Below are 22,531 nucleotides of genomic sequence, written 5' to 3' on the forward strand. Positions count from 1 at the left end.
AGCTGCCGTCCTCCCTAGTTGTGTGCAGCAGTACAGGTTGGGCACTGCACAATTACTATGCACGATGCTGCATGTAACTGCCCTGCTGCCCCACGAAAGCCTAGTGCTCAGCTTATCCACGGGGACTAGACCGCTTGGGTTCCTGCTGCATTCCTAACCATCCCTCCAGCACAGCCTCATGACACACTGGTCTTCTCTCACTGGCTTGGAGAAGTAGGGCTGTGTGGGGTGGGGAGCATCTGTTTTCAGCCCCGATGGCCCAGTGGCTCTGGCAAGGAGTTTCATGAAGACTGGGCTGCTCAACTAAGCAGAGAATCTTTGGGCCTTTTGAGTTCATGATGATACCCAATGGAAGAGGTGCAGACAGCAGCTGAGTCAGGAGCAAGGAAGGCCTGGACCCAACCGGAGCACCACTCAGAGTCATTGGACCCTGGGCATGTGACTCAGTTTTCCTCATCTGCCATGGGAGCTATGTCTGGGGTGGCCAAAGGCTTCCTCCAGACAAAACATTTAAGAGCTTAGCCTGGTGCCCAGTCCTGGCTGCTGTGTCCCAGCCCTGTCCTTCTGAGGTTAGGCAAGCCAGGGCCAGCAGGCCAAGACCCAGTGTACATGGGCTGCTCAGTACCTTTTTGGGGGAAACATAGTGGAGCTCCCCCTGACAAAACCCTTGCCAATGAGGTTTTGTCAGGCACAGAACACCAATGACTGGAGCTAGACAAGGGAGACGACTCCTCACAACAGAGATGCCAACTGGGCTGGAGGCAGTTCTGTGCACCCTGGCCACATCCATTCTCTTCCCACCTTCTGCGGAAGGCAGAAAATGCCTGGGCCAGCATCTGTGGTGGCTTTTCTGGGTCTTGAACCACTGCCTCCTGAGCTGGGACTTAATTACTATTGGTTCAAGATGGAAAGCGGCTGGACTGTGGGAGGCATTCTGGGCCTCTGTTGATGCTTTTGATTCCCCTGGGAATGGGAGAGGGGCTTTCCTGGCATAGTGACCATGTGGCCAAGGTGTCAATGCCCAAGAGAGCAACCTGGGCTTTTGAGGAGACTGAGGGACACATGAACTTGAAGCCCAGACTCCAAGACATGGCCAGCTAGCTAAACCAGATGGGAGAGAGGTGCAGGTATGGACGGCTCAAGGCCTTGGGAACGACAGTGAAGGGTACTGTTTGAGTCTAGGTGTCCATGCGTCCCTACGCCATCCCTGGCAAACCTGAGGTCTGAGGTGCAGGACAGGGACTGAGATGAGGGATTTGGTGGGGAGGGGAGACACTGGTAACAGATGGCAAATGGGGTGTGTGTAACATGTACAGAGGAAATAGGGGGGAATGGGGGAGCCGACCCTTCCTGGCCTGAGGTCTGTATCCCTCTGGGAGTGAGTGGCACTACCTGGATCTTCTGAGTCTGGAGAGCAGAGTTCCTCTCCCTGCCCACTGTCTGTTTCCAGCAACCCTCAGGCAAGGGGTGCCAGGGACACCTAGCCAGTAGAGCAGAGCCAAGGTTCCAGAGTCCAGAGCTGGCCCTTCTCTGCCACCCCACCCATGCACCTGTCACCAGCTTTTCCTCCACAGGTTTCCCCTTGCCTCACAGAGGAAATAGTACTTGGGGAGTGGCCTGGAAGTCTTAGGGAGGCCACAATCCTCAATAGCCCTGCTGGTGCCTGAGCACACAGTGAAGGGTGGGCAAGAAGTGCAAACTTTCCCAGCTGTTCCTGGCTCACAGTCCTGTGAGGAAACTCCATGTTGTCTGCCAGCTGCCTGCCCCACCCTGGGTTGGACTGTCCTCAGTCCCATTCCCAGAGTGAACTGTCTCTTTGCTCCCAACTCTGCAATTTGACCCCTCCCCAGCTGTCTGAGGCCCCTTCCTCAACCACAGCTCCAGTGCCTGTATCTAATCTCTCTCCCTAGTGCCTGGCAAAGAAAGGCTGGGAACCTAAGTCCTGGAAGACTGAGAGGAGCGCCCCCCCCCCCACCAGCATACCTATTAAGTCCAAATATGTACTTACTGATGAAGAAATCAGGAGCCAGAGAGGGCAGGGGGCTTGCCTGGTCACACAGAAAACCTGTGGCAGACCTTGGACCACGTCCTCATACAGGCTGCTAAACACCCATTGACCCATGGAATCCTCTACTCAAAAGCCTCAACTCCTTGGCTCAAGAATTCCTTGACTCTAACCATGGAGAGTCTGAGGAAATCCTCATTTTTCCCTCTGCAAATGTGTTCTACCCTGGCTTAGGTGGAATGTGGGTAACGGTCTGACTTCTCCGAGCCTCTCTTCCCCTCTCAAGACAAGATGTGGTATGCGGCACTCAGGGGCTGTGATCAGTGCAAGGCTTGCAGCCTGGTCCAGAGGTCTTCCACAAGAAGGTAGGCTGGTTCCCATGGGCAGACAAGGCTTTCCTCCCTTCCTGAGTGCCTGCCAGGGGACCCCTAACAGGGTATTGAAGGGGCCAATGCAGGCAGAGGCCAGACTGGGGAATCCAAATTCAAATCCAACCCCACGGCAGCTGCCTTGTTTCCTGGGGGCACTCAGTGTGCCAAGTGCTGTCTCCTGGGGAATCACTGGGTGGCACCCAGAGGAGAGGGGATGGCAGCCAGCACAAGGCCTGGTCCTACCACCTGGAGCGCTGCTGTCTGAGAAAGGTGGAGGGAAGTCACAAGCTGGCCACAGCCTGGGATAACCTATCAGGCATCTCATACCAGCTCTGGAGAGGCCAGGCTGGGTGGAGGAGTGGTGGGAGCCTGAGCCCAGTGGTCTGGAGGTCACAAGGCTCTGTACAGGCCCCTGAGTGCAAACAGGCTCATCCTGAGGTTGCTTGTGCCCACCCCTTGGGCAAAGGCTGGAGGCCTTTGCTAGAGCAAGGCGCCAGGCCTGCTGAGCGGCTCCAACAGCTGAGGGTGGAATCTAGATACACAGGGCATCTGATGCAAGCTGGGTGCACTCCATTCAGCGTAAATCTTCTCAGTGGCTCTGCTTGTTTCCATGGTGACCTGACAAGTGAAATTTTCCATCTCGGATGCCAAATGCCTGTGGATGAGGCAAAGCCTCCAAGGGTTACCAAATATAGACACAACCCAACAGGCCGTGGGGCCTGGGCCAGCAGTGGGTTCAGGGTGGGTGCCTGGACCCCTTGCCTGGGGGATGTCATGCCGGGCTTCTTGGAGACCCACTTTTCCTGTTTTTCCTAGTTGCAGGTGCACCCCCCTACCTCCTACCCTATGAGGGGTGGCGGTGGGAAGGTCCTGGCAATGCTGGGGTCCCTCAGTAGCCCAGATCTGAACCGCTGTTGCAGAGGGACTAGAAGGGATGTTTGAAGCCAGGAGGCGCCTAGGATAGGGTTCTCTAGCCTGACTGCCACCTGGGTTCCTATTTCCCTCCCTCTCCCAGGGATGCCTCTCCAGGGGCTTCTCCGGGTGACTCTGGGATGCCTGAGATCCTAAAGTGAGTCCTGATCTCACTGAACAGGGAAGGGAGGGGAATTCTTGGAGAAGGGACTGCTGCTTGCTTTCACCTCGTAATACTCCCAGGATGTTCTGGCCAGGGCTCTGCCTGTGGGGAGGATAGGGCTGCAGTGACAAAGGAGTGGGACACCGAGGCAGGGCAGATCTTGACAGGACCCTGGACCCCCAAACCCCAATAGTGGGCATGGTGGCAGTGGATAGTGCCCAGGCAGCACTCACTCAGTCTGCAGCAGCTCAGGGTTGGGTACGCACTGGAGCCGGTGAGACAGCAGCTGGAAGGCGCTGCTCTGGGGTAGTAGCATGAGCAGGCCATACAGGGCCTTGATCAGGTATGGGTTGTTCTTCACATCCAGCAGTTGCAGACGTAGATCTGCAGTAGAACAGAAGGCAGGGGTCAGGGGTTCCAGCCCTGCTCTGAAACACCAAGCCCAGCACATTGAAACCATGCACCTGCAGCCCGAGGACTTGGCCTGGGTGTAGCCAGCCATGTCTGCTTACTCCTTATCCAGGAGGTCTCAGTCATCTCCATGATCTTCTCTCTCTTCTTACCTGCCCACCTGCCTGCCTGTCTGATCTTTCCAGCAATCCTCTCAGTCTGAGGACCCCTACACCTGCTGCTGGGCCTGGCCCACCTCCCCCAGGCTCAGCTGCCTCTCTGGTAGTAAGAGGTATGGGATGGGGTGGGGGTGGGGGCTGGAGAGTAACAGATTCCCCAGTTAGCTCTACACGTGCCAGCCCCACAGCTATAAATAGGGTAGGCTGGAGAGAAAGACGGTGGATTAGGGAGCAGTAAGGGAGGGAAGGATGAGAACATGCTTCTGGATGTAGTGAGACACATAGCAAAACCTGGAGAGCCTGGAAGTGCTTTTGCATACAGCCTGCTACCATGTCCAGAGAGGAGGAGTTGCACCCCCACCCATTCCAATCTGGGGTGCCTGGACTTGCTGGTGGCCTGCTGCCCTCCAGCTGCCCCAAGGCCCAACTGGACTGGAGACAGGTTCTCACTCCTGAGCCTTTGCAGAAGGATCATGGGCTCTCCTCCCTCTGTCTCTGGGCCTGTGGCAGGCATCCTTTGGGTATGATGATCACACTTTCTGAAGCAATGTGGAGCCTCCCTCACAGTGGCTGCACAGGGCATCTGGGGGGATGCTGGGAACCTAAGTAGCCAGGACTTGGGGTTCAGGGTGAGGGGGGTTCAGGAAGCAGAGGACTGGCTGGCCTCTCCCAATCCTCTTAACACAGGAGGCAGGAATCACAAATGGAAACTTACATATATATATATTTGGAATTCATCCCAGTTTCCTGACACACAACTCTTAAAAGCCTTGGAATCTCTGAAACAAGGGTCTTTTGTATGCTGATGAGTGAACTGATAGCTGACAGTCCTCAGGTAGCTTCAGAATGGGGCTGATCACATGAAGGAAAGACCCAGGCAGGATCAGTGAAGGATTGAAGGTTGAGTTGACTACCAATGGTCAATGACATAATCAGTCATGCCTAAGTAATGAGGCCTCCATAAAGACCCAAAAGGACAGGCTCAGAGAGCTTCCTGAAGAGTGGTGGACCCCTCCCACACACCTCGCCCCCCCAGCACCTTTTCATCCATACCCTTTATAAGGTATGAGCTGCTCCAGCAAGCTAATCAAACCTAAGGGGAGTTTTTACCTGATCTACAGTACAGGTAAAATAACCCAGAGCTTGTGACTGGCATCTGAAGTGGAGGGGAGCAGTTGTGGGGACTGAACCCCAGCCTGCAATCTGATGGGGTCTGTAGGTAGACAGTGTCAGAAGGGAATCATGTTAGAGGATGCCCATCCTGTGTCCTCTGCAGGTACCATGCTTGCTGGTGTAGAGAAAGGCCCCCACCTGTGGGGCTCACAGGAGAGTTCTGTGGTGACTGCTGAGGTATGCAGGGGAAATTGTTTTTGCCATATGCATGGCTCTGGAGAAACATGAACATTTCCAGTCTTTTCTTCCCTTGGGCCCTGGGAAAACTGGGCCTGCAACCAGTCAGTAGGGTCCAGGCAACTTGGCTGGGATGGGCTCTAGGCAGAGACCAGGGGTGATCTCTGCTGCTGGTACCTTTCCCAGCAATGACTGTGCCTGGGAGAAGCTGTTCACAGCATCATTTTGGTCGGCATGGACCTGACCTCAGTTGAGTGGTACCAGGCCCTCCAGGAAGTCAGATGGCAAGTGGGAGCATCCTTGGGACAGGCTGAAGTATACTTGGCGGAGAGACAAGATCTGCCTCCAAGACCTGAATCACTGTAGCACCTGCTGCTTGGAGCAGCTGGGAGTGGGGCTCCCTGAGCTCCTGCATTTGCTTTCAGGCTCCAGAGTGAAGACTGATGGCTCAGACTGGGTGGGCCAGAGATGCTGCCGAGAGAGTTGGAGGTTTGGGTGGCTAGTTTGGCTAGCCTCCTGCTTCTCTACTACACTGTAAACACATGGTGTCATTCAGTGTTGCCTGCTTTGGGGAGGAGCACTGCATGTGTTGAGGTGCTAAGCACTCTGGCTGCTGCCACTTCTGCACGTTCAGCCTGGGTGTTATACACAGGGCAGTCCCTGCTCATCAGTTTTAGTGCACACCATCTCTTTCAGAGGAGATAGTATAGCTCCTGCGTAAACAGGAACATCTGCAGAAGCGACCACTACTGTAGAGCCAGGGCAGAGAGGGGCAGGCTGGGGAGAGGTGCCTGGGGACAGCCCTAGGGCAGGGCTTATGTTAACCATGAGATGTAGCTGGACAAGATGGTACACCCTATAATCTCAGCACTTAGGAGGCTGAGGTAGGAGAATTATAAAGTCATTATAAAGTCAAGATTGAATTTGAGGTCAGCTTGGGCTACAAAGTGAGATCCTTTCTCAAAAAACCTACAAACAAAACATAGGACCCCCACACCCCCCCTGAAAAAAAAGAAAAGAAAAACCACAACCCTTCAGGTGAGTTTTGTATCAGCACTGGCATGTGTCCACAACACCCTTAAGGATACAGGCAGGACCGAATTCTGAAGCCAAGTGCCCCAGCTCTGCTTCAGCTGGCCTTTTAGCCCTATCATCTCCAGTCTTACATTCTTGACATTCTAGAAGCATCTCTGGGGTGACTGCCCTTCTTCCCTAGCTCCAGCCAAGAGCCCATCTCTGAACCTGGCCCCACCTCCACCTCAGTCAGAGCCAGCTGAAGGCCATGACAGGCCTATGGCCATGCCAGACAATGATCTAAACTCAGGACTCTCACATGTGAAGATGGGGCACTCTATCAGCTGCACCAGCTTGTCCACCTCTGTGAGGAAGTCCACAGTGACCTCTAGGTCCCCGCTGGGTGGGCAGTTAAGGAAAGTCTCCAAACTGGGCCAGCATGCCCTGTATCTGTGAGGTGGCAGATATTGGACCCTAGGGGCCCAAGCTAACTCAAGCTCAGAGCTTGGAGTATTCCTCCTCTCTGGCCCTGGCTTCCTGGGCAGAGCCTGGTTCTCACTAAGTAGGAAGTGATACACAAAGGACAGATGTCTGTTTTCCTCTTTGCTTTTCTGTCCCTCTAAATGGAATGCATGGCTGTCCCTCCTGCCCAGCACTCTGGTTCCACTCTGGCAGTTGTCTCTTCTGTGCCCTTTTGGCCTGGAAAGGCTCTTCTCACAGCTCTGCAGCCTGTCAGAGGACAGCTGGGCAGGAGAGGCCCCTCTCCTGCCTCAGAGGTTAGCCTCCACCAGCCCCAGCAGGCCAACAAAAGCATGCGGGGCTGGGCTGTGGCCTCCGAGACTCTAGGTCACAAGAGTGGTCAAGGGGGCAAGTTTAGGGTGTGGAAGGTCAGCAGCCTCCCTGACAGGAGCCAGTCAAGGGTCAGCCACACCTGACCATCACTGAGGCCTCTCGAAGCCCCTCTTTCTTTAACACCTCCCCCCGCCCCCTGCTACTCCAGCTCCTCATCCATCAGCACAAGAAGCCGGTCTTGCTTCCTAATAATTCAGGGTCAGCCTTCACACACCAAGCTGTTTTGTTTAAAAAAACCTGACTGTGGATGCCTTTCAGCCAGGCAGGTGATATGGTGTTCATGGCACTCCTTCCCTTCCCAAGGGCTCAGGCTTCTTCTGTGTCATTGCAGAGCTTGCTAGGTCCTGGCTCTGTGGCCTCTGGAGTCCACCACCTGAGTTCAAGCATAGGCCTCACCTATGCTTGCCTGAGGCACCTAACATGTTTTGGTGCCCAGGTCTTCTCCATCCCCAACTCTGGGCCTGTCATAAAAGTGCTAACAGTGGCTGGTAGGAGCTGCAGTGGGCAGAGTTGACTACCCACTGAGGGTCTGTAGTCCCATCCCCACTCCCATTTCTCCTGGCCCAGTTCCCTTCCAAGGGCTCTCTTTGCTGCCAACAGAGCTCTCCCAAACACTGCCCCTGGCTGGGTGGCTCTACCATCACAAGCCCTGGAGGCCTAGTGGAGGTCCCGAATGGTAGTAAGAGAAGGATACAACTTCTGGATGAGGTCATACGCATGCCGGTAGTTCTGGGTGAGGAAGCAGAGGGATACTGTGGTGACTGGGTTGTGGCACCAGGAGCGGTACAGGCAGCAGAACAGGTTCTGGCTCTCCTGAGGAGAAAGGTGCAGCAGTTAGGTGTCCCCCTCACCCCCCACCCACAGACCCACTTGGGACCTATGGAGGGAAGGTCCTTGAGGGGTGGCAAACTGGGCCCTTGGGAGCAGCTGGGGTGCCAGCTCAGCACCCGGCTGTGTTTGGTAGCCCAGCTGGGAACGAGCTGTCACAAAGGAAACGCTGACAGCTCCTCCTCAGACCCTGTCATTACCTCCGGGCCCCACAGAGCCACGTGGTGGTGGCAGTGAGGGTCTGGTCGGGAGCAAGCCTACCCTTTGTAAGCTGGCATTTCTGCCTACAGCAAAATGACAGTAATTGTCCTCCCCAGGACTCTGTGGTCCTGGAGCCCGGGGTTGGTGTGGGGGAGGTGTATGCTAGAAGATGCTTTCTCAGGGCCCACGTCTCCTCTCCATCCTCAAATGCCATCTCCTCCCCACCTCAGCAGCCACCTTGTGCACGTGGTGTACTCGGAAACCAGCCCAGCAGCTGGGCCTGCACTTTGGGGAGCTCCTGCCCGAGGAAAATTCTTAAGGTCTATGGGAATGTCTGGAAAGAGCCCCAGGAGGAAGGCAGGGCTGTGGCCTGGATCATTCCGAGCTGCGTGGCCCCAGACGCCCTCAGAATGGTGTTGGATGGCCTTCAGACTCCTAGGGAAGTCTTCTGGAGAAGACTCTGCAGGGGAAGAGGGGAGCTGACTCAGGCCCAGACTAGGGAATAACTCCCTAGAGCTCCTACAGCCAGGATGGCACCAGGTTCTGCAGCCCAGAGGCAGCCTAGGCCCTTGGTCAGGTCACATGGGGCCTGCAATTCACATCATTCCCCATCCTGCAGTGAGTACCTCCCAGCTCTGTTTGACTAGTCCTTGGCCTTCCCCAAAGCTGGGGACGGGAAGCAATGTGACACTATGGCTTATGATAGGCATTTTATGAGACAGATGTGTCCAGCTGTGGGAGAGGGGCCAGGGCAAGGAGAAGGGCAAGGAAAGCAATTAACCCCTGGCTCCCTGGGAAGACTATGATCCTGACCTGAGACAGGGGCTTCAGAGTCAGCAGAGTCTGTTTTCTGAGGGCAGGGATGGGTGGGGTGGGAGTCAATGAGAGGAAAAGGCTGGGCTGTTGGCAGGTCAGGAAGTGCATGGGGACCCTGGATCAGGCTTGGAGCCTTCTCAGGCAGAGATCTTGACAGCAGTGGTACACTCTGTGGGTTTCGCTAACATGTAGCCATTCTTTTAGGGGTCTGTATTTTATATGAGACCAGAGAAGATCCCTACTTCATCCCTGTCCCTCCTCTGAGTCTCCTGGGATAGCTGACGGGTGGCTAGGTGCCCGTGTGCACACAGACCTAACCCTGGGGTTGGTGCCCATAGGCATGAAGTACCAGAGTCTTCAGGTCCTTGAGCTGGTTCCTCAACTGGAAGAGCTCAGCAGAGGTGAGTAGAATGGTGTTGAGGGTGTGCACCATGGTGGAGGCGAACTTGAGGTCCTCCTCCCGGAGCAGGATGTCTGCCATTGAGTGGAAAATGTTCTCTGCATTCAGCAGGAGACAAAGCTGCCTGGAAAACAGGTGGAATGGCAATTAGGTTCAGGTGGCCGAGACACTTTTGGGTCTCAACTTGGGAAGCCTCCTCTTAGTTTTTCAGTGTCCTGGGGAAAATGTGCTCTTTCCTAGGCTAGTGTGGGGCCCTGACACAGGCACACAGTAGGGGGAATAAGGGATGTTCATAGGAGTCCTGGCTCTGTGCCTCCCAACACCTCCTACACCAGCCCAGCTACCTGAGCTCCACAGGCTATATTTACCTATCTCTGGGTTTCTGGCTACCAGGGATGTCAGAGGGCCCCCAAGTTACCTTCCTGAGTCCCCATATACAACAACAGGGCCCCACATGCCAGCATCCTTCTGCCCCTTGTGGACTTTACTTATCTTGGCAGATCTCATCTTCACCTGAGAAATTCTCCAAGTAGGGGTCATGCGTTCCTGTCATTTCCAAAAAAGCCCCGCTGTGGTCAGGGGTGTGTGCTGTTCACACTGTATCCCCTGCCTGGAGTGATGGCTGCAGGTGGCAGGGGGCCAACAGGCATTCATGGACTCTTATGACAGCCATGAGCTTTATCTTTCCAGCACAGATGAGGAAACTTGTGGGGGGAGGGGAAGAAGCTGAAGCAAGGTGGCAGGACTGGGTAAGGCTAGCACCTGGCTCCACTGGCCCTCAAATCTTTCTTCTAGTAAGAGTCGTCGGGGTAAGGATTGGGCTTTGTGGGAAAAGTATCTCCATGTTATAAAATAGGAGCCCAGGGAATGAAGAAAAGTGAGTTTTCCATGGTCCCTGAGGCAAAGTGACTGCAATGGTGATAAGATCTTGGAAAGAGTCTCAGAGGAGCCTGTTGACCTTTCCATGGGGCCCCCATGCTGTCAGAGGCCCAGTCTTGAGGGGAAGAGCACCCCAAAGCCACCTGTGTAATAGTCTCTTAGCTGGCATGAGCAGGAGAGGGCAAAGGGCTGGTGGGGGTGGGCAGGTGGCGTAGTGCTTTAGTGCTTCCTGCTGGTGGTCCCTGGTCTGTGGTCTGAAGCTGATGTTGTCTGTTTGACTCCTACTCCCTGCCCAAGCGAGTCATCACCACAGACAAGGGGTGAAGGTCTCAATGGCATGAGCCACACTTTAAGACATCATGCCTACTTCCTCCTAGGCATTGAGCTTGTATAGAACACAGTTTGCATTATCAGGGCCTCATTTCCTGCTTCCTTCTGACTACCAGTCATGGCTTTGTGACCAGACTAAAGAAGATTCCACCCCATTCCCAGCTCTGGAAAAATCCAAGCATTTGGTAATGGAGAGGCCAAACCACGAAGTGCAAACAATGGGCAGGCTGTTTCTAGCCTAGTCCTGGTTGGAACCAGTGGGCTTGGGCAAGAAATCCAAATGAGGCTTAGGCACAGTAGGGGGTGGGGTGGTGGACAGTGTGGGAGCTGGGAGGTGGACACACGAACAAGGGGCCACTTCCTCTCTGTTGCACAGACTTGCCTGGTGGCTTTCCAGTACTGATGGGCAAAGGCCTTAGAGCCTAGTGGCCCCAATTCCAGCTGCATCACTCAGTGTCTCTGCACAGCAACTACTTCATCTCTTTAGTTGGGGTAATACCTGTCTGGAAAATGGAGGGAACTACCAAAGGGCAGCTGGGAGGACTGCAGCTATCTCATGTGAGGTATGTGGTGTTCAGTACATGGCACACAGGGCCCAGAGCCCCTAGGTGGGCGACCTGCCTATGCTGCTTCAAGATATGGTGGAAGGTGGTAGCCTTTCTGCAGAACTCAGATAAGACTTCCTGTCCTCTCCCAGTCCCTACCCCTAGAGCCCTGTCTCCAAGGCTATGGGACAGAAATGTTCCAGAAGGGCAGGCTGGGGAGAAGGGGAGTGCTCTGACAAATGGTCTCAAGTGCCCGTCGCCCACAGCTGCTGCCGTCTCCATGACAGAGGCCAACAGCTGAGCTGCTGCCAGGCAGCGCTCTCCAGGGACCCGGGCTAGCCCGGCAGGACCTACAGCAGCCAGAGGGTGGGGCCCTCTCATCTGAGGATGGGCTGGGAAGGGTATGGGTGAGGAAGGGTGGGCATCAAGGTCTCCTGGTATTCCAGAGAACCTGGGGAATGCTGAGGGTGCTACAGGTCAGAGATGGCAAAATTTTCTGGAAACACTCTCTTGTCATCAGTGATACCACCCTCTCCTGGTTTTCCTCCACCTTGCTGACTGCATCCCCTCCGGTGAGGTTGGGGTGTCCCTCTGCTCTTCTCTGGTCTGTGTCTCATGGTGGTCTTGGGGTCCCATGGATATGTTCAAAGCTGCCTGTAATCATTAATTCTCATCATGCCTCTCCTGCCCTAAGCTCCACTGAGCTCCCAGAGGCTAAGTGCTTGCAAGTGAACGACCCTGCCTGTACTTGACAATTTAAGCTTTGCAGAACCACAACCACTCTTCCAGACTAGTCTTGCCAGCATAGTCAATGGTGTCACTGCCCACCCAGCTGCTCAAGCCACACCAAGGATTTCCCATCACCAGTGCTTCCATCAGTCTAGCCACAGGCCCTGGCTCTGCCTTCTGAGCACTTCCTTCCTACCTCAACCTTGTCCCACTCAGCCACCACTGCCCCTGGGCAAGTGCCAGCTGTCTCCGGGGTCAATCCCAACCCATCTCCCTGCTGCTTCTCTCACACCCACAGAGGTGGTCTTAAAAGGTCATATCTCCCCTGCTTGGGCCTCATTAGTGGCTTCTTGCTGGACCTAACATAATGTCCAGCTCTTGCCACCACCTACAAGACATCATGTCTGCTGTAGCTTCCTCTCCAGCTTCAGCTCCTACACCTTTTGCCCTAACAGCCAAGACTTTCCTTCTGTTCTGGATTTCACCATACCTACCATGCCTTGAGGCTTTGCTGCTCTGCCCGTGCCTGGCACTGGCATACAACTGGCTCCTCTGGCCATGGAGGTCTCAGCTTTGTTTGGGTGCTGATGAGGCCTCATTGTGACCGTCTTTTCTTCCTGCCAGTCCCTTCTAAGTGCAGGTTCTACTTTTTAGAGCATTCCCATCTGTCTTTTGCACTAGAATGTGAGTTGCAAAGGCAGGGCCTTATCTGTGACCCTTGTGTGCCTCAAACAAGAGGGCCTGGCATGTAGCAGCTGCTCTGCCACCATGTTGGATGCCGCCGTGTGAAGGGACCTTGCTCATCTTGTTCAGATACTCCTATCCCCGCTCTGGCACGTCTCTCTGCTCACTTCAGGCAGGTTCGTGCCCCTTGCGCGTCATCTGGTCTGTAGAGAGCAGCTGTCCTGATTTACACTTTCACCTCCTCCTGCCCTGCTGAGGAGATCTGGCCCCGGGAGGCCAGATGATCCCAGGAAGATTCTGGAGCGTGTTTCCATGGCAGCCTGAAGAACTGGCAACAACACATGGCACCAAGTCTCCCGTATTAGTAAGCCTTGTGTTACTGTAACGAAGCAACTGAGGCAATTAGCTCCCTTTCACTCCAAGGCTGGTGGTCTTATTACTTTGGGTCTCTGTTGATAGCAGCACTTCACAGTGGCAGCATGTGACAGCAAACTGCTTATATCACAAGTCAGGAGGCAGAGAAAGACTGAGAGATGAAGGTCCTGCAGTCCTCTTCAAGGGCATGTCCCCAATGGCCTAAGGACCTCCCATAAGGTCCTATCTCTTAAAAGTCCACAGCACCTCCCTGGGGACCAAGTCTTTAATGCATGGACCTTGGGGGGACACTATATGCAAATCACGGCACCTCCTCACTAGGAGTCTCCTCACTGAAAAGACCAGAGAGGAGTGGGGAAGCTGAAAACAGGTACCCACAGTACAGCAGTACTCAAAGAGCACCTGCCCTGGCCTGACCTTAGACCCTCATGCTCTGAACATTTGCTGCTACCCTGCCCCAAGAGGTCATAGGGAAGGACCTGGAGGGGCTGCTCCAGGGCCACTGGCTATCAGGGTTCTGCCCACGGTGGCTCCACTCTGTGGCTGGGACAGAGGAAAGGGAAAGAGAGCAGGAGGGGAAGGCACCCCTGCTTTACCCTCAAGGTCACCTTACATTTGGGGAGGACAATACTACCAAGGCAGCTGGGTCACAAAACCTCAGGAATATGGGAACACAGCTGGGCACTCACTAGTGGATCATGCTTGCAATCCTAGCTACTTAGGAAGCTGAGATCGGAAGGATCACGGTTCAAGTCCAGCCCAGGCAGACAGTTCATGAGACCTCCATCTCCAAAATAATGAGAACAAAATGGACTGGAGGTGTGGCCCAAGCAGTAGGGCACCTGCTTTGCAAGCATGAAGCCCTGGGTTCAAACCCCAGTTGCATTAAAAAAAAAATAAAAAAGAATGGCAGTGACAGCACTAACTAGGTCAGGGCACTAACTTGGTAGATGCCAGATGTGGTATGAATCTGCTTGGATCCAGTCAGGTAGTGATGGGAAGAACAGTGGCTCCAGGCCTGTCTCAAGTGGTCACCAGGTTCAAGATGCTGTCCTAGGCCCCACACAGGAGGGGAGGGTGAGTATGGAGAAGTCAACCTGCCCTGTCTTAGCCCTGATGCTCATATCTCTTCTTTCATCAAGAAGGTGGAGAGGGGGGAGGAGGGCCCACTTTTCACTGTAACCCCAAATCCATGACAGGATGTACACAGGCAGCCTCAGTTTCTACATGCCTGGTACCAGGCTGTGAGCTTCTCCTGGGGCTTTTGGCTGAGTCCTCACATAATCTAGGCAGTATATACCCTCTTCCTCCCCACCACATACAGAAAGAAGAGGAGTCTGAGATTCAGAAAGGACTCACACTGCTACTCAAACAGCTGACTGGGGAAGAGGAAGGGAGGATTCAGATTCAGAAGAGTCAGCTTCCAGAGCCTGAGTTCCTCCTCAGCACTCCTCCTCCTCGGTGCCTGTCCCTGCCCAGTGGAGGCCTGGCAGATGGCTGCCTCACAGTGCTGCTGCGTCATCACTTCTCTGTTGAGCCCCAGCCGGGCTTGAGCTGCCTGCCTGGCTCTCAAGCATAGCGTCAATAATGGAACACAGCTTGCAAGCATTACACATTTGCCCATATTTTTTAATACCCATATTAAAGGGCTATTCATCACGAGACAATGGTCTAGAGAGTGCTTGGGGACAAGGCAGGAGGTGGGATGGGAAGGAGCCTGAATGGGTTCTTGCACCATCCTGGAGGTGGGCAGGAGTCCATATGTGCATCCCATCAGCAAGGGGCCTGTGGTGTGCAGCAGTGACCTAGGGAACAGCAGGAGGGAAGTGGATGGAAGGAACGGATGCATGACCATTTAGGAAGGGTCCTGGCTGGGGGCAGTGGAGCTTCTGGGGCAGCTTTGCTGGGCCTGTGCCCCTACTACACAGCTTGGAGCCCACGCACAGGGCTCTGCCTTTCACTTTCAGGCTGCCTACTGCTGTCTGCATTGCTGTCCCCTGGTTCCTCTTCCACATAGCAGGGGCTCTCAAGGGAGCAGCCTACCTCTGGCCTGCTTTAATCCCCTGGGGACCCAGCAGAAGGGCTGTCATCTTCCCTTAAGAGCTGACACAATGCTGCTCTGCCCACAGAAACTGCCTTTTTCTGGGCCACCTCAGAAGGCTAAGGCTTAGGCCCTCACCGGGGCCAGAAGCAGCACTATGGGGTAGTGTCCACCTGAAGTGCTTGCACCACACTTGCCAGGCTGCTCTGAGCCTTTGTGTCACTATTCTTTTAACCATGAACACTGACAAAGCATGGTCCTGCACCAGGTCCAGCTGGAAATTCTAAAGTGTTGGTCAAGTGGCATACAGTTGAAAGTGCTCTCCCAAGCACCCACCAGGCACCCACTTACTGTCCCTGCTCCAGGGGAACCCCCAGCTGAGTGCATGGGAGAAGGAAGGCCTTTACCAGCCTTGTGGTACCTTGGGCCTCTTGGTGGCTCTAGACCGGCCAGTTACCCCTGTGGTTCCATGGCCACGCTCAGCAGGACAAAACCTGCTCCCACTGCAAGAAAAGGGTTGGCAGAAGAAAGGCACCTCTTGCTAGGGGTCTAGTGTTGTCTCCTGTCCTGTCCTGACTGTGGGAAAGGGGACACCACTGCTTCTCTTTCAGGGACCAGGCAAGTCAACTCAGACCAAGCCACACTGGTTGAGTACAAGACCTCCTACGGACTCTAACCCTGGGGCTATGCTGTGTGCAAAGTAGAAGAGAGTGGTATGCACATCACTGTTTTCCAAGGGAGCCAGGGCTGCTTATTCTGGGGGCCTGGGGCAGAGCATAAGGCAGCCTATGTGGTACTGGGGGAGTATGGGTAGGTTCTTTTAGGACAGACCTACCATGGGACAGGGCAATGGGGAGGAGCAGGAACTGTGCTCCTTGACAGGGCCAGACTGCAGTAGCAGGGTATTTGTACTGCAGTGTGGGCCCTGGAAGGCAGAGGTCCAGGTTTGCAGTGCCCTTTTTAGAAGGTATGGGTTCTGAGTCCCTTTTGCACTTTGCCTGGAGATCCTTGACTCTGCCATGTGACTTCAGGAAAGACTTGTTCCCATGACCCCACTACCCTGCACTCTTGAGAACAGAACCAGCAAAGTTGCCAAGGCCAAAACCAGCATCCCCCATCTCCGCTGTTGGCTGATCTTCCCCAGGTCCCTTGGCCTTTTGCTCCGGACACTCATGTTGCTCCCTTCCTGGACTACTCTGCCTTTGCCTCCCAGTAAAGACATGCTGCACCCAATGTCCTCACTTGCCTTGTGGTCATCACATTGAGTGTGGACCAAGGATGGCCACAAAGGGAGCTGCTCCCTTCACTGAGTGGTGCAGGCTGCTGACCAATCTCCCTTCCCTCATACCCTCCTTCCTCAGGCCTGTACTTTTTGAAGGAATGACAAAAGGCAGAAGCAGTTGAGGTCTCTGACCCACAGTGAGGATGTGTGGGCTGAACATTCAGCCTGGAAGGAAGGGAGAGGCTGAGGCCCAGGCCTAGCTGCTGGACAGTGCTGGCTTGCAGGGTGCTGGGCACAGCCTGACTTCTGGGGAGCCAACCCCAGGCTACTGTGTAGGATGGTGGGAAGGACACCAGAGGGACTCGAGTTAACTTTAAGGGGAAATGGAGGTGCATGGGCATCTTCTCCCAGGAGCCTTTGACACTCCTGATTGTCCCAAATAATGTCATCCACCACACCAATAATGGGCACCAGCAGAATGAACAGCTGGCCGAGGGGGTAGAGACTGGATTCCAAACCTTCTGAGCAAAGAGAGCATCACCCAGCTGGGAGCACCCACCTGCCACCCGCAGCCCTTGCTTACCTCTCAGTGCTAACTGGTCCACAACAAACAGAAAACTCAGGGTAAACTTCATTTGGCAAGTCCTAGTCTAGGTGGGTGTGCAATCAAAGGGATCAGGCATTCTGAAGTGTGTCCTGTTAATGCCAGCTGAGAAGCATGAGGTTTTGACAATTTCACTGGGTGCTTCCTGTTAGGCTAGGCCATGTGAAGGAATTCACCTGATATTGGAAGGTCTATCTGCTATCTCCTCAAACTGCCCCAAACCGCGCCCCCAATACAACCCCATCTAATTCTCCACTCTGCTTCTCGACAGTCTGGCATTAGGACCACAGGGCACATTCTATCTCCCTCCCAGGGAGGTCTAATTCTCCAGCCCCACAGGGCCAGGTGGTCTCCACCTGTAAGCTCAGCTCTTTGGTGGGAGGCTGTCCTCCCATGGTGGCCACTGCCAGCCTTATAAGGGTCAGAGGGTTCTAGTGGGTGACTGGGCAGGAAACCCTGGCTCAAGGATCCTCCCAGAGGTAGGCGTGGGCTCTGCCTCCGTAAGTGGCCTCTGGACCAGGCAAATAGGCAGGAGTTTCAGGTACCTGTTGTTGGTCCATCAGTCCTGGGGCAGGGCTGAACCATTCTGTCTGTCTCTCCAATGAGCTTCTTGCTCAGTGTCCTCCCCTTCTCTCTCTGGGCTGGGCCTCCCTCCTCAATTTCTACCCCCAGCCAGTATCACACATGGAGGGGTGAGCCCTAACTTCCTCTCTAAATTGGCCACTTGTTAATGTCCATGTTCCTTTCAATGGCCTAAGGCCAAAGGGGCAAAGGCATTTTCCTTCAAGTGCCTGGAGTTTCCTAGCCAATAAACCTGAGTGTGACCTAATAGCAAGACTGGAAAATGCAGGGGCCCAGAGATGTTCCCTTGGGAAAAAGGCCTGCTCCCTGCTGTGTCCCTGCCCAACAGCTGGGCTCCTTCAGGAATTTAAAGAGAAAGCAGATTTCAGGTCAGCAAAAGTCTAGGGTAGGAAAGGAAGGAGCAGCTTCCCAGCTGAGGTTCAGAAGGCTCCAGAGTTTCACTGCACCCTGTTGTCCCCTGACCCCCAACTCCCTTCCCTTCCAACTCTCTGCTTCCCAAGTATGAAAACTGTAAATCTGTTTTATTTATTTCAATCAATCCTCGGCAGTGTGCCCCTAGGGCAAAGGCAGCCATGGTAACCCTGCCAACTCATGCCTTAAAAATTCATCGAGTTTAATGCAGTCGATGTGTCTGATACACTTAAAAATTTCTTGGGGGTGGGGTAGGGTGGAAGGAGGCGGCACGAGGGCTTGTTTTTCTGGTCCTTGCTGGAAGTTGGTAGAAAGAGGATGGATGATGGGGAAGAGGGAGGAAGAAAGGGACCTTTTGTCCTCTCTGCTGTCTGATTCAAGAGCAGCTACTGCCAGGCCGGTGCAGGCGGTTGTCACAGATGCCTGGGTGGGCTCATCTAGAGACTTCCAGAGCAAGTCTCATCAGGTCAGGAGTAGCCACAGGAAAATCCCATGGTCTCACCGAGGCAGCTGGTCCTCACTCTGGGTTTGGAGTTTGCTCTAGGGATTGAGTTGAGAGAGATGTTGAGAAGAGGTGTCTCCTGCCTCTTCTACCACCAAGGGTGGAGCAGGGCAGCCTTCCCTGCCATGTGAAGGGCTCCACCCGCCTCCCAGGACAGAAGTCATCTTCTGCCTAGACCAAGGACCAGCTGGGCCTCATTTTTCATGTGTTCCTATCACCTGACCTGGCTGGTCCAAAGACATTTCTTCAGCCCCTTTGGGCCTGCATTCCATGTGCTGCCCACCCTACCCCCTTCCTCAGAGGTCCTGCCTTGAGGTGGCCACTTCCCATCATGGCTTTCTAGAGCTGTGCTTGGCCTCTTACCCCCCAGACCTTGTGAGTCTGGGAAGGGCAAGGCAGCCTGGTCATCTGTTGTAGAATTTGGCTTGCACATGGAGTGGACACTGATGGGCTTGAGTCAGGTGGATCTGGATTGCTAAAAGGGATTTTGTGATGTGTCTGGCTTTGTTTGATGCACTTCCAGAAGCTGCAAGGAGGCATTTAGAGAGTCTCTGCAGAAGTCTGACTAATGAGGATTGGGTTTGTGTCCTAGAGAAGAGGCTGCATGTGTGGATACTCCAGAATACAGCTGGATGGAGGTCCAGGTGGCAGGGGTTGGGAGGCAGGGGCACAACTCCTGTGAAGAAGCAGCATAGGGAGTTCGAGGCTGGCGAGTACAGGGCAGTAGGCATCAGGAGTGGGGCAGCTCTGGGCCCTGCCTGAGGCCATCACCTGAGCTGAAAACCCTTGGACTGGAGGCCCATGGACTCTGAAAGCTTAAATTTCATGCTTCTGAATGCAAATAAAGCAAAGGGACAGGTCACTAAAGGAAATCCTGTTGTCTCCATGACAATCAGCTCCAAGCACTGCTGAGATCCAGCCCAGCCCTGGATTCACCTGGCTCTTGCCTTCTACTGCCACAGGGATTTCCTTTGCCGGAACCACTATTTCCTTCCTAATGGTGACCACAAATAGCAGACATTTGGGTGGGTTCTCTACACAGGCACATCATGTACAGCAAATCCTTCCAACACGGACAGGTGTTACTGCAGCCTGTGCCCTTTCTAATAGACTATACCTGGCTGGGACAATGCTAACCTGCAGTATACACGTGGTTCTGCCCTGCTGGGGTGAGGGCTTATCTCCATGGGGATGGTAGGGAAGCAGGGCCCACAACCAGGTCCTGAACTCAGCACTGGGGGGAAGGGCTGGGGCAATTTCAACGGTAGGTTCCCAGAAACCTCTGTTAAGGCAGCAGCTCTTGAATGTGGGTCCCAGGTCAGTTGAGTCTGAGGCCCAGTACAGGGGGATTTTAATATAATGATTCCTGATACCCAGGGAGATGTGGTCAAAGCTGCTTCTCTGAATCCAGGGCTGACGCTACCAGGGAAACAGCACCCCTGAGTCCCAACTGCCCTGGAGTCTCCTTGGTGATTGTCCGAGAGCCACTGACGTAACGTCTGTCCCTTTGAAGTCCTGTGGGCTCCAGCTCTCCCAAGCAGGATTTCCTCCTGAGGATGTGCTGAACCTTCTCCATGGAGGTGCCCTGCCTGAAGAGGCTATGCAGCCTGGCATACTGCTTTGTGGCCCAGATCTGCCCACCATCATGCCCCTGCCACCTAGCTAGGCTCATGTGCTCCAACCCCCTGCATGGGAGAAAGGAGGACACTGAAACTCAGGACGGGTGTGAGGCCACATAGCTAGGGCCATAGTGGGGCCAGAGCTTGGGATGACTCAGAGTTCATGTCCCTATTTGGCCAGATGGTCCCACATGAAATAACACAGAGCACCCTTCCTAGAACCAGCCTGCTTTTCCACCAATCCCAGAATTCCCATCCCTGCAGCTCATAGGCCCAGGGCAGGGACACCTCTTAACCTCTGGCTCCTCAGAGGCAGAGGCACCCATCCTGGCATCTCTGCTATTTCTCCCTTCAAACCCTGGGGTGACCTGGGAAATAAGGCAGGCAAGAAACTGCACGCAGTGCCTGGGACCCAGCTGGGGTTGCTCTGCTGAACCCTTGAACAGCCCAGCAGTCTTCCTGTTACCACATTTCCCTAACTTCATTTAATTATTCCCAAACTAGTCCCTTTGTTCCAGGCCAAGAGATACTCTCCTTACTGTTTATACAACCATAAATATTTCAGACGGCTCCCTTCTACCTTACCTATGAAGCCTGACACTGAGGCCTTGGCAGGGCCTTCTGCCCTGCAGCAACACCCTGATGTGGGTACAGCAGGCCATGGCCTGAGGTAAGAATACGTCCCTCTTCCAAATTATTTACCCAGTGGGCTGTCCTCCTGGCTGGGGTTTCAGGTGATCATGGGGGTCTACCGACAACTCATGTGCCCATGGTAGCCTTCCTTCCTCCAGAGGACTCAAGGTGCTCTCAGGAAGTTTTAACCAGGGGCCACCGTTTTCATTTCTGGTGATACCTCTCAGTGGAGAGCCACCACTTCTGGTCCCATCAGTGTCCTCACCCCACCAAGAATGCTGAGTACTTACCCTGCAAAACCAGAAAGGCTCCCAAACCCGCCTATATGCTAGAGTTACCATGGAGACGTGTGCAGACACCCAGCTCTGGATGCTGGTGTTCTGCATTCCCAAGCTTCCTGAGCAGGCCCATGGATTACTGCCCTAGTCTGTTCACCAGGGATGCCGCTCTGGGTGCTGGTGGTGTCGCTGTGGGTGGAAATGCGGGACTGACCAGGAGTATCAAAGGTCCAGATGATGGGAATTAGAGCCCAGGGAGACAGTACCTCTGAGGAGAGGGGCCAGCTCCCCACTGCCCTTTCGAGCAGAGACTAGGCAGTCACATGCTGAGACTAGGTGGCTGTAGAGCTTGGGCTCAGTCCTGGAGCTTTGGAGGAAGGCTCCACTTTTACCTCCTTAGACCCTGTGGACTGGTTTCTGCTTGGCACTATAGACTCTTCTTTCCTGCTGGTCCCTGCCTGTTGTGCCCTGCCTTGACCTCCTCCACTTACACAGAAGGAGAAAGACAAGCTCTTAGGGAAGACCCATGTTTGCCAAGGACTCTTCCTGGTGTTCTCACCTCAGGCCCTGCTTCCTTTGGCCACCTCGGGACTGGTCTCACCTCCCGCAGCACCTGCTTCAGCGTGCCAGTGAAGTTCAGTACTCTGGCCACTGTGTTTGGCATAAGCCCTTCCTGCCTTTCTGGCTACATCTGACATTCATAGATGATGACAGTCCCCTGATTAGGAGCTAGAATGACCAGAGCCTCTCTCATCCTCATATCTTTAGTCTGAGGCTTCTGTGAAGTTTTGTAACTGAGATGGGTTTTTGAAGCTCTTTACAAGTGCCCACTTAAAGGGCACTGGGATAAGTGGTAGAAACAGAGGGGAAGTTAGACACTAATCCCACTGCCAGTGAGAGAGCAGACATCAGAGTGGTCGCACAGCAGAGACTCCCTGAAAATGGTAACAAGCTCAGTCTACAAAAGCCAGGACGATAGCAGAGCGCAGCACACGTGGTGGGACAAAGATAGCATTGAGGGGACTGACTGTGTCAGGTATTTGTGGCCAAATCGAAGTGGGGTTTTCTCTTATTTGCACCCTTTTCACCAGCTGCTGGGAGGCTGGAAAAATTCCCTTAGTGAGCCATCGTTTTTAAGGAATTTTAAGATGCATGAAATTGGCTTTTCATCTGAATGCCCTTGCTGGCCTAGGAAATCACCAGATTAAAAGTAGGTGTGGAGAGTGGAGTATGAGACGCGTATGAAAACTTGACATAAGCACAGCCATGTCTGCAGGCTGGGATTGACACAGCCACCAGCTGCAGAAGGGAGTGAGGGCAAAATGCAGCACAGCTTTTCGTAAGATGTTTACGTGCAGAGAGTAGCGACTGCAGGTTCCCCCTGTTCCCCATAACTACAATGTCACGCCCCCGCCCCCCCCAGAACTGTTGCTACTTCCTTGTTTGGTGCTGTATATAATCAACTCAGTGGAGGTGGTGGAGGCTGTTGTGTGTCTCCACCAGAGCACCCAGTCCACCTGATCCCAGCTTTTTGCATGTTTGTCTTTTGGTCTTTTCTCAGTCTCCTGTTGCTCCCAATTAGGATCCCAGAATGAGCTCGCACAGGCTGCCAGAAG

At 54.1% G+C, this 22,531-nt stretch overlaps 1 protein-coding gene across 4 annotated transcripts in view; it reads right to left on the bottom strand.

Moving 5' to 3' along the window:
- Vac14 (VAC14 component of PIKFYVE complex) overlaps positions 1-22,531 on the bottom strand; it is a 109,293-nt gene that overhangs the window by 1,167 nt on the left and 85,595 nt on the right. For all 4 annotated transcript variants that reach the window (XM_020181692.2, XM_074055705.1, XM_074055706.1 and 1 more), the window contains 4 exons: positions 9,431-9,605; positions 7,931-8,049; positions 6,704-6,783; positions 3,685-3,835 (listed from right to left, as the gene is read on the bottom strand). In XM_020181692.2, coding sequence (XP_020037281.2) covers positions 3,685-3,835; positions 6,704-6,783; positions 7,931-8,049; positions 9,431-9,605 — 525 coding nt within the window. The remainder of the gene's footprint in view (positions 1-3,684; positions 3,836-6,703; positions 6,784-7,930; positions 8,050-9,430; positions 9,606-22,531) is intronic.

This window comes from Castor canadensis, chromosome 15, assembly GCF_047511655.1.
Source record: "Castor canadensis chromosome 15, mCasCan1.hap1v2, whole genome shotgun sequence".
NCBI classification, from domain to species: Eukaryota; Metazoa; Chordata; class Mammalia; order Rodentia; family Castoridae; genus Castor; species Castor canadensis.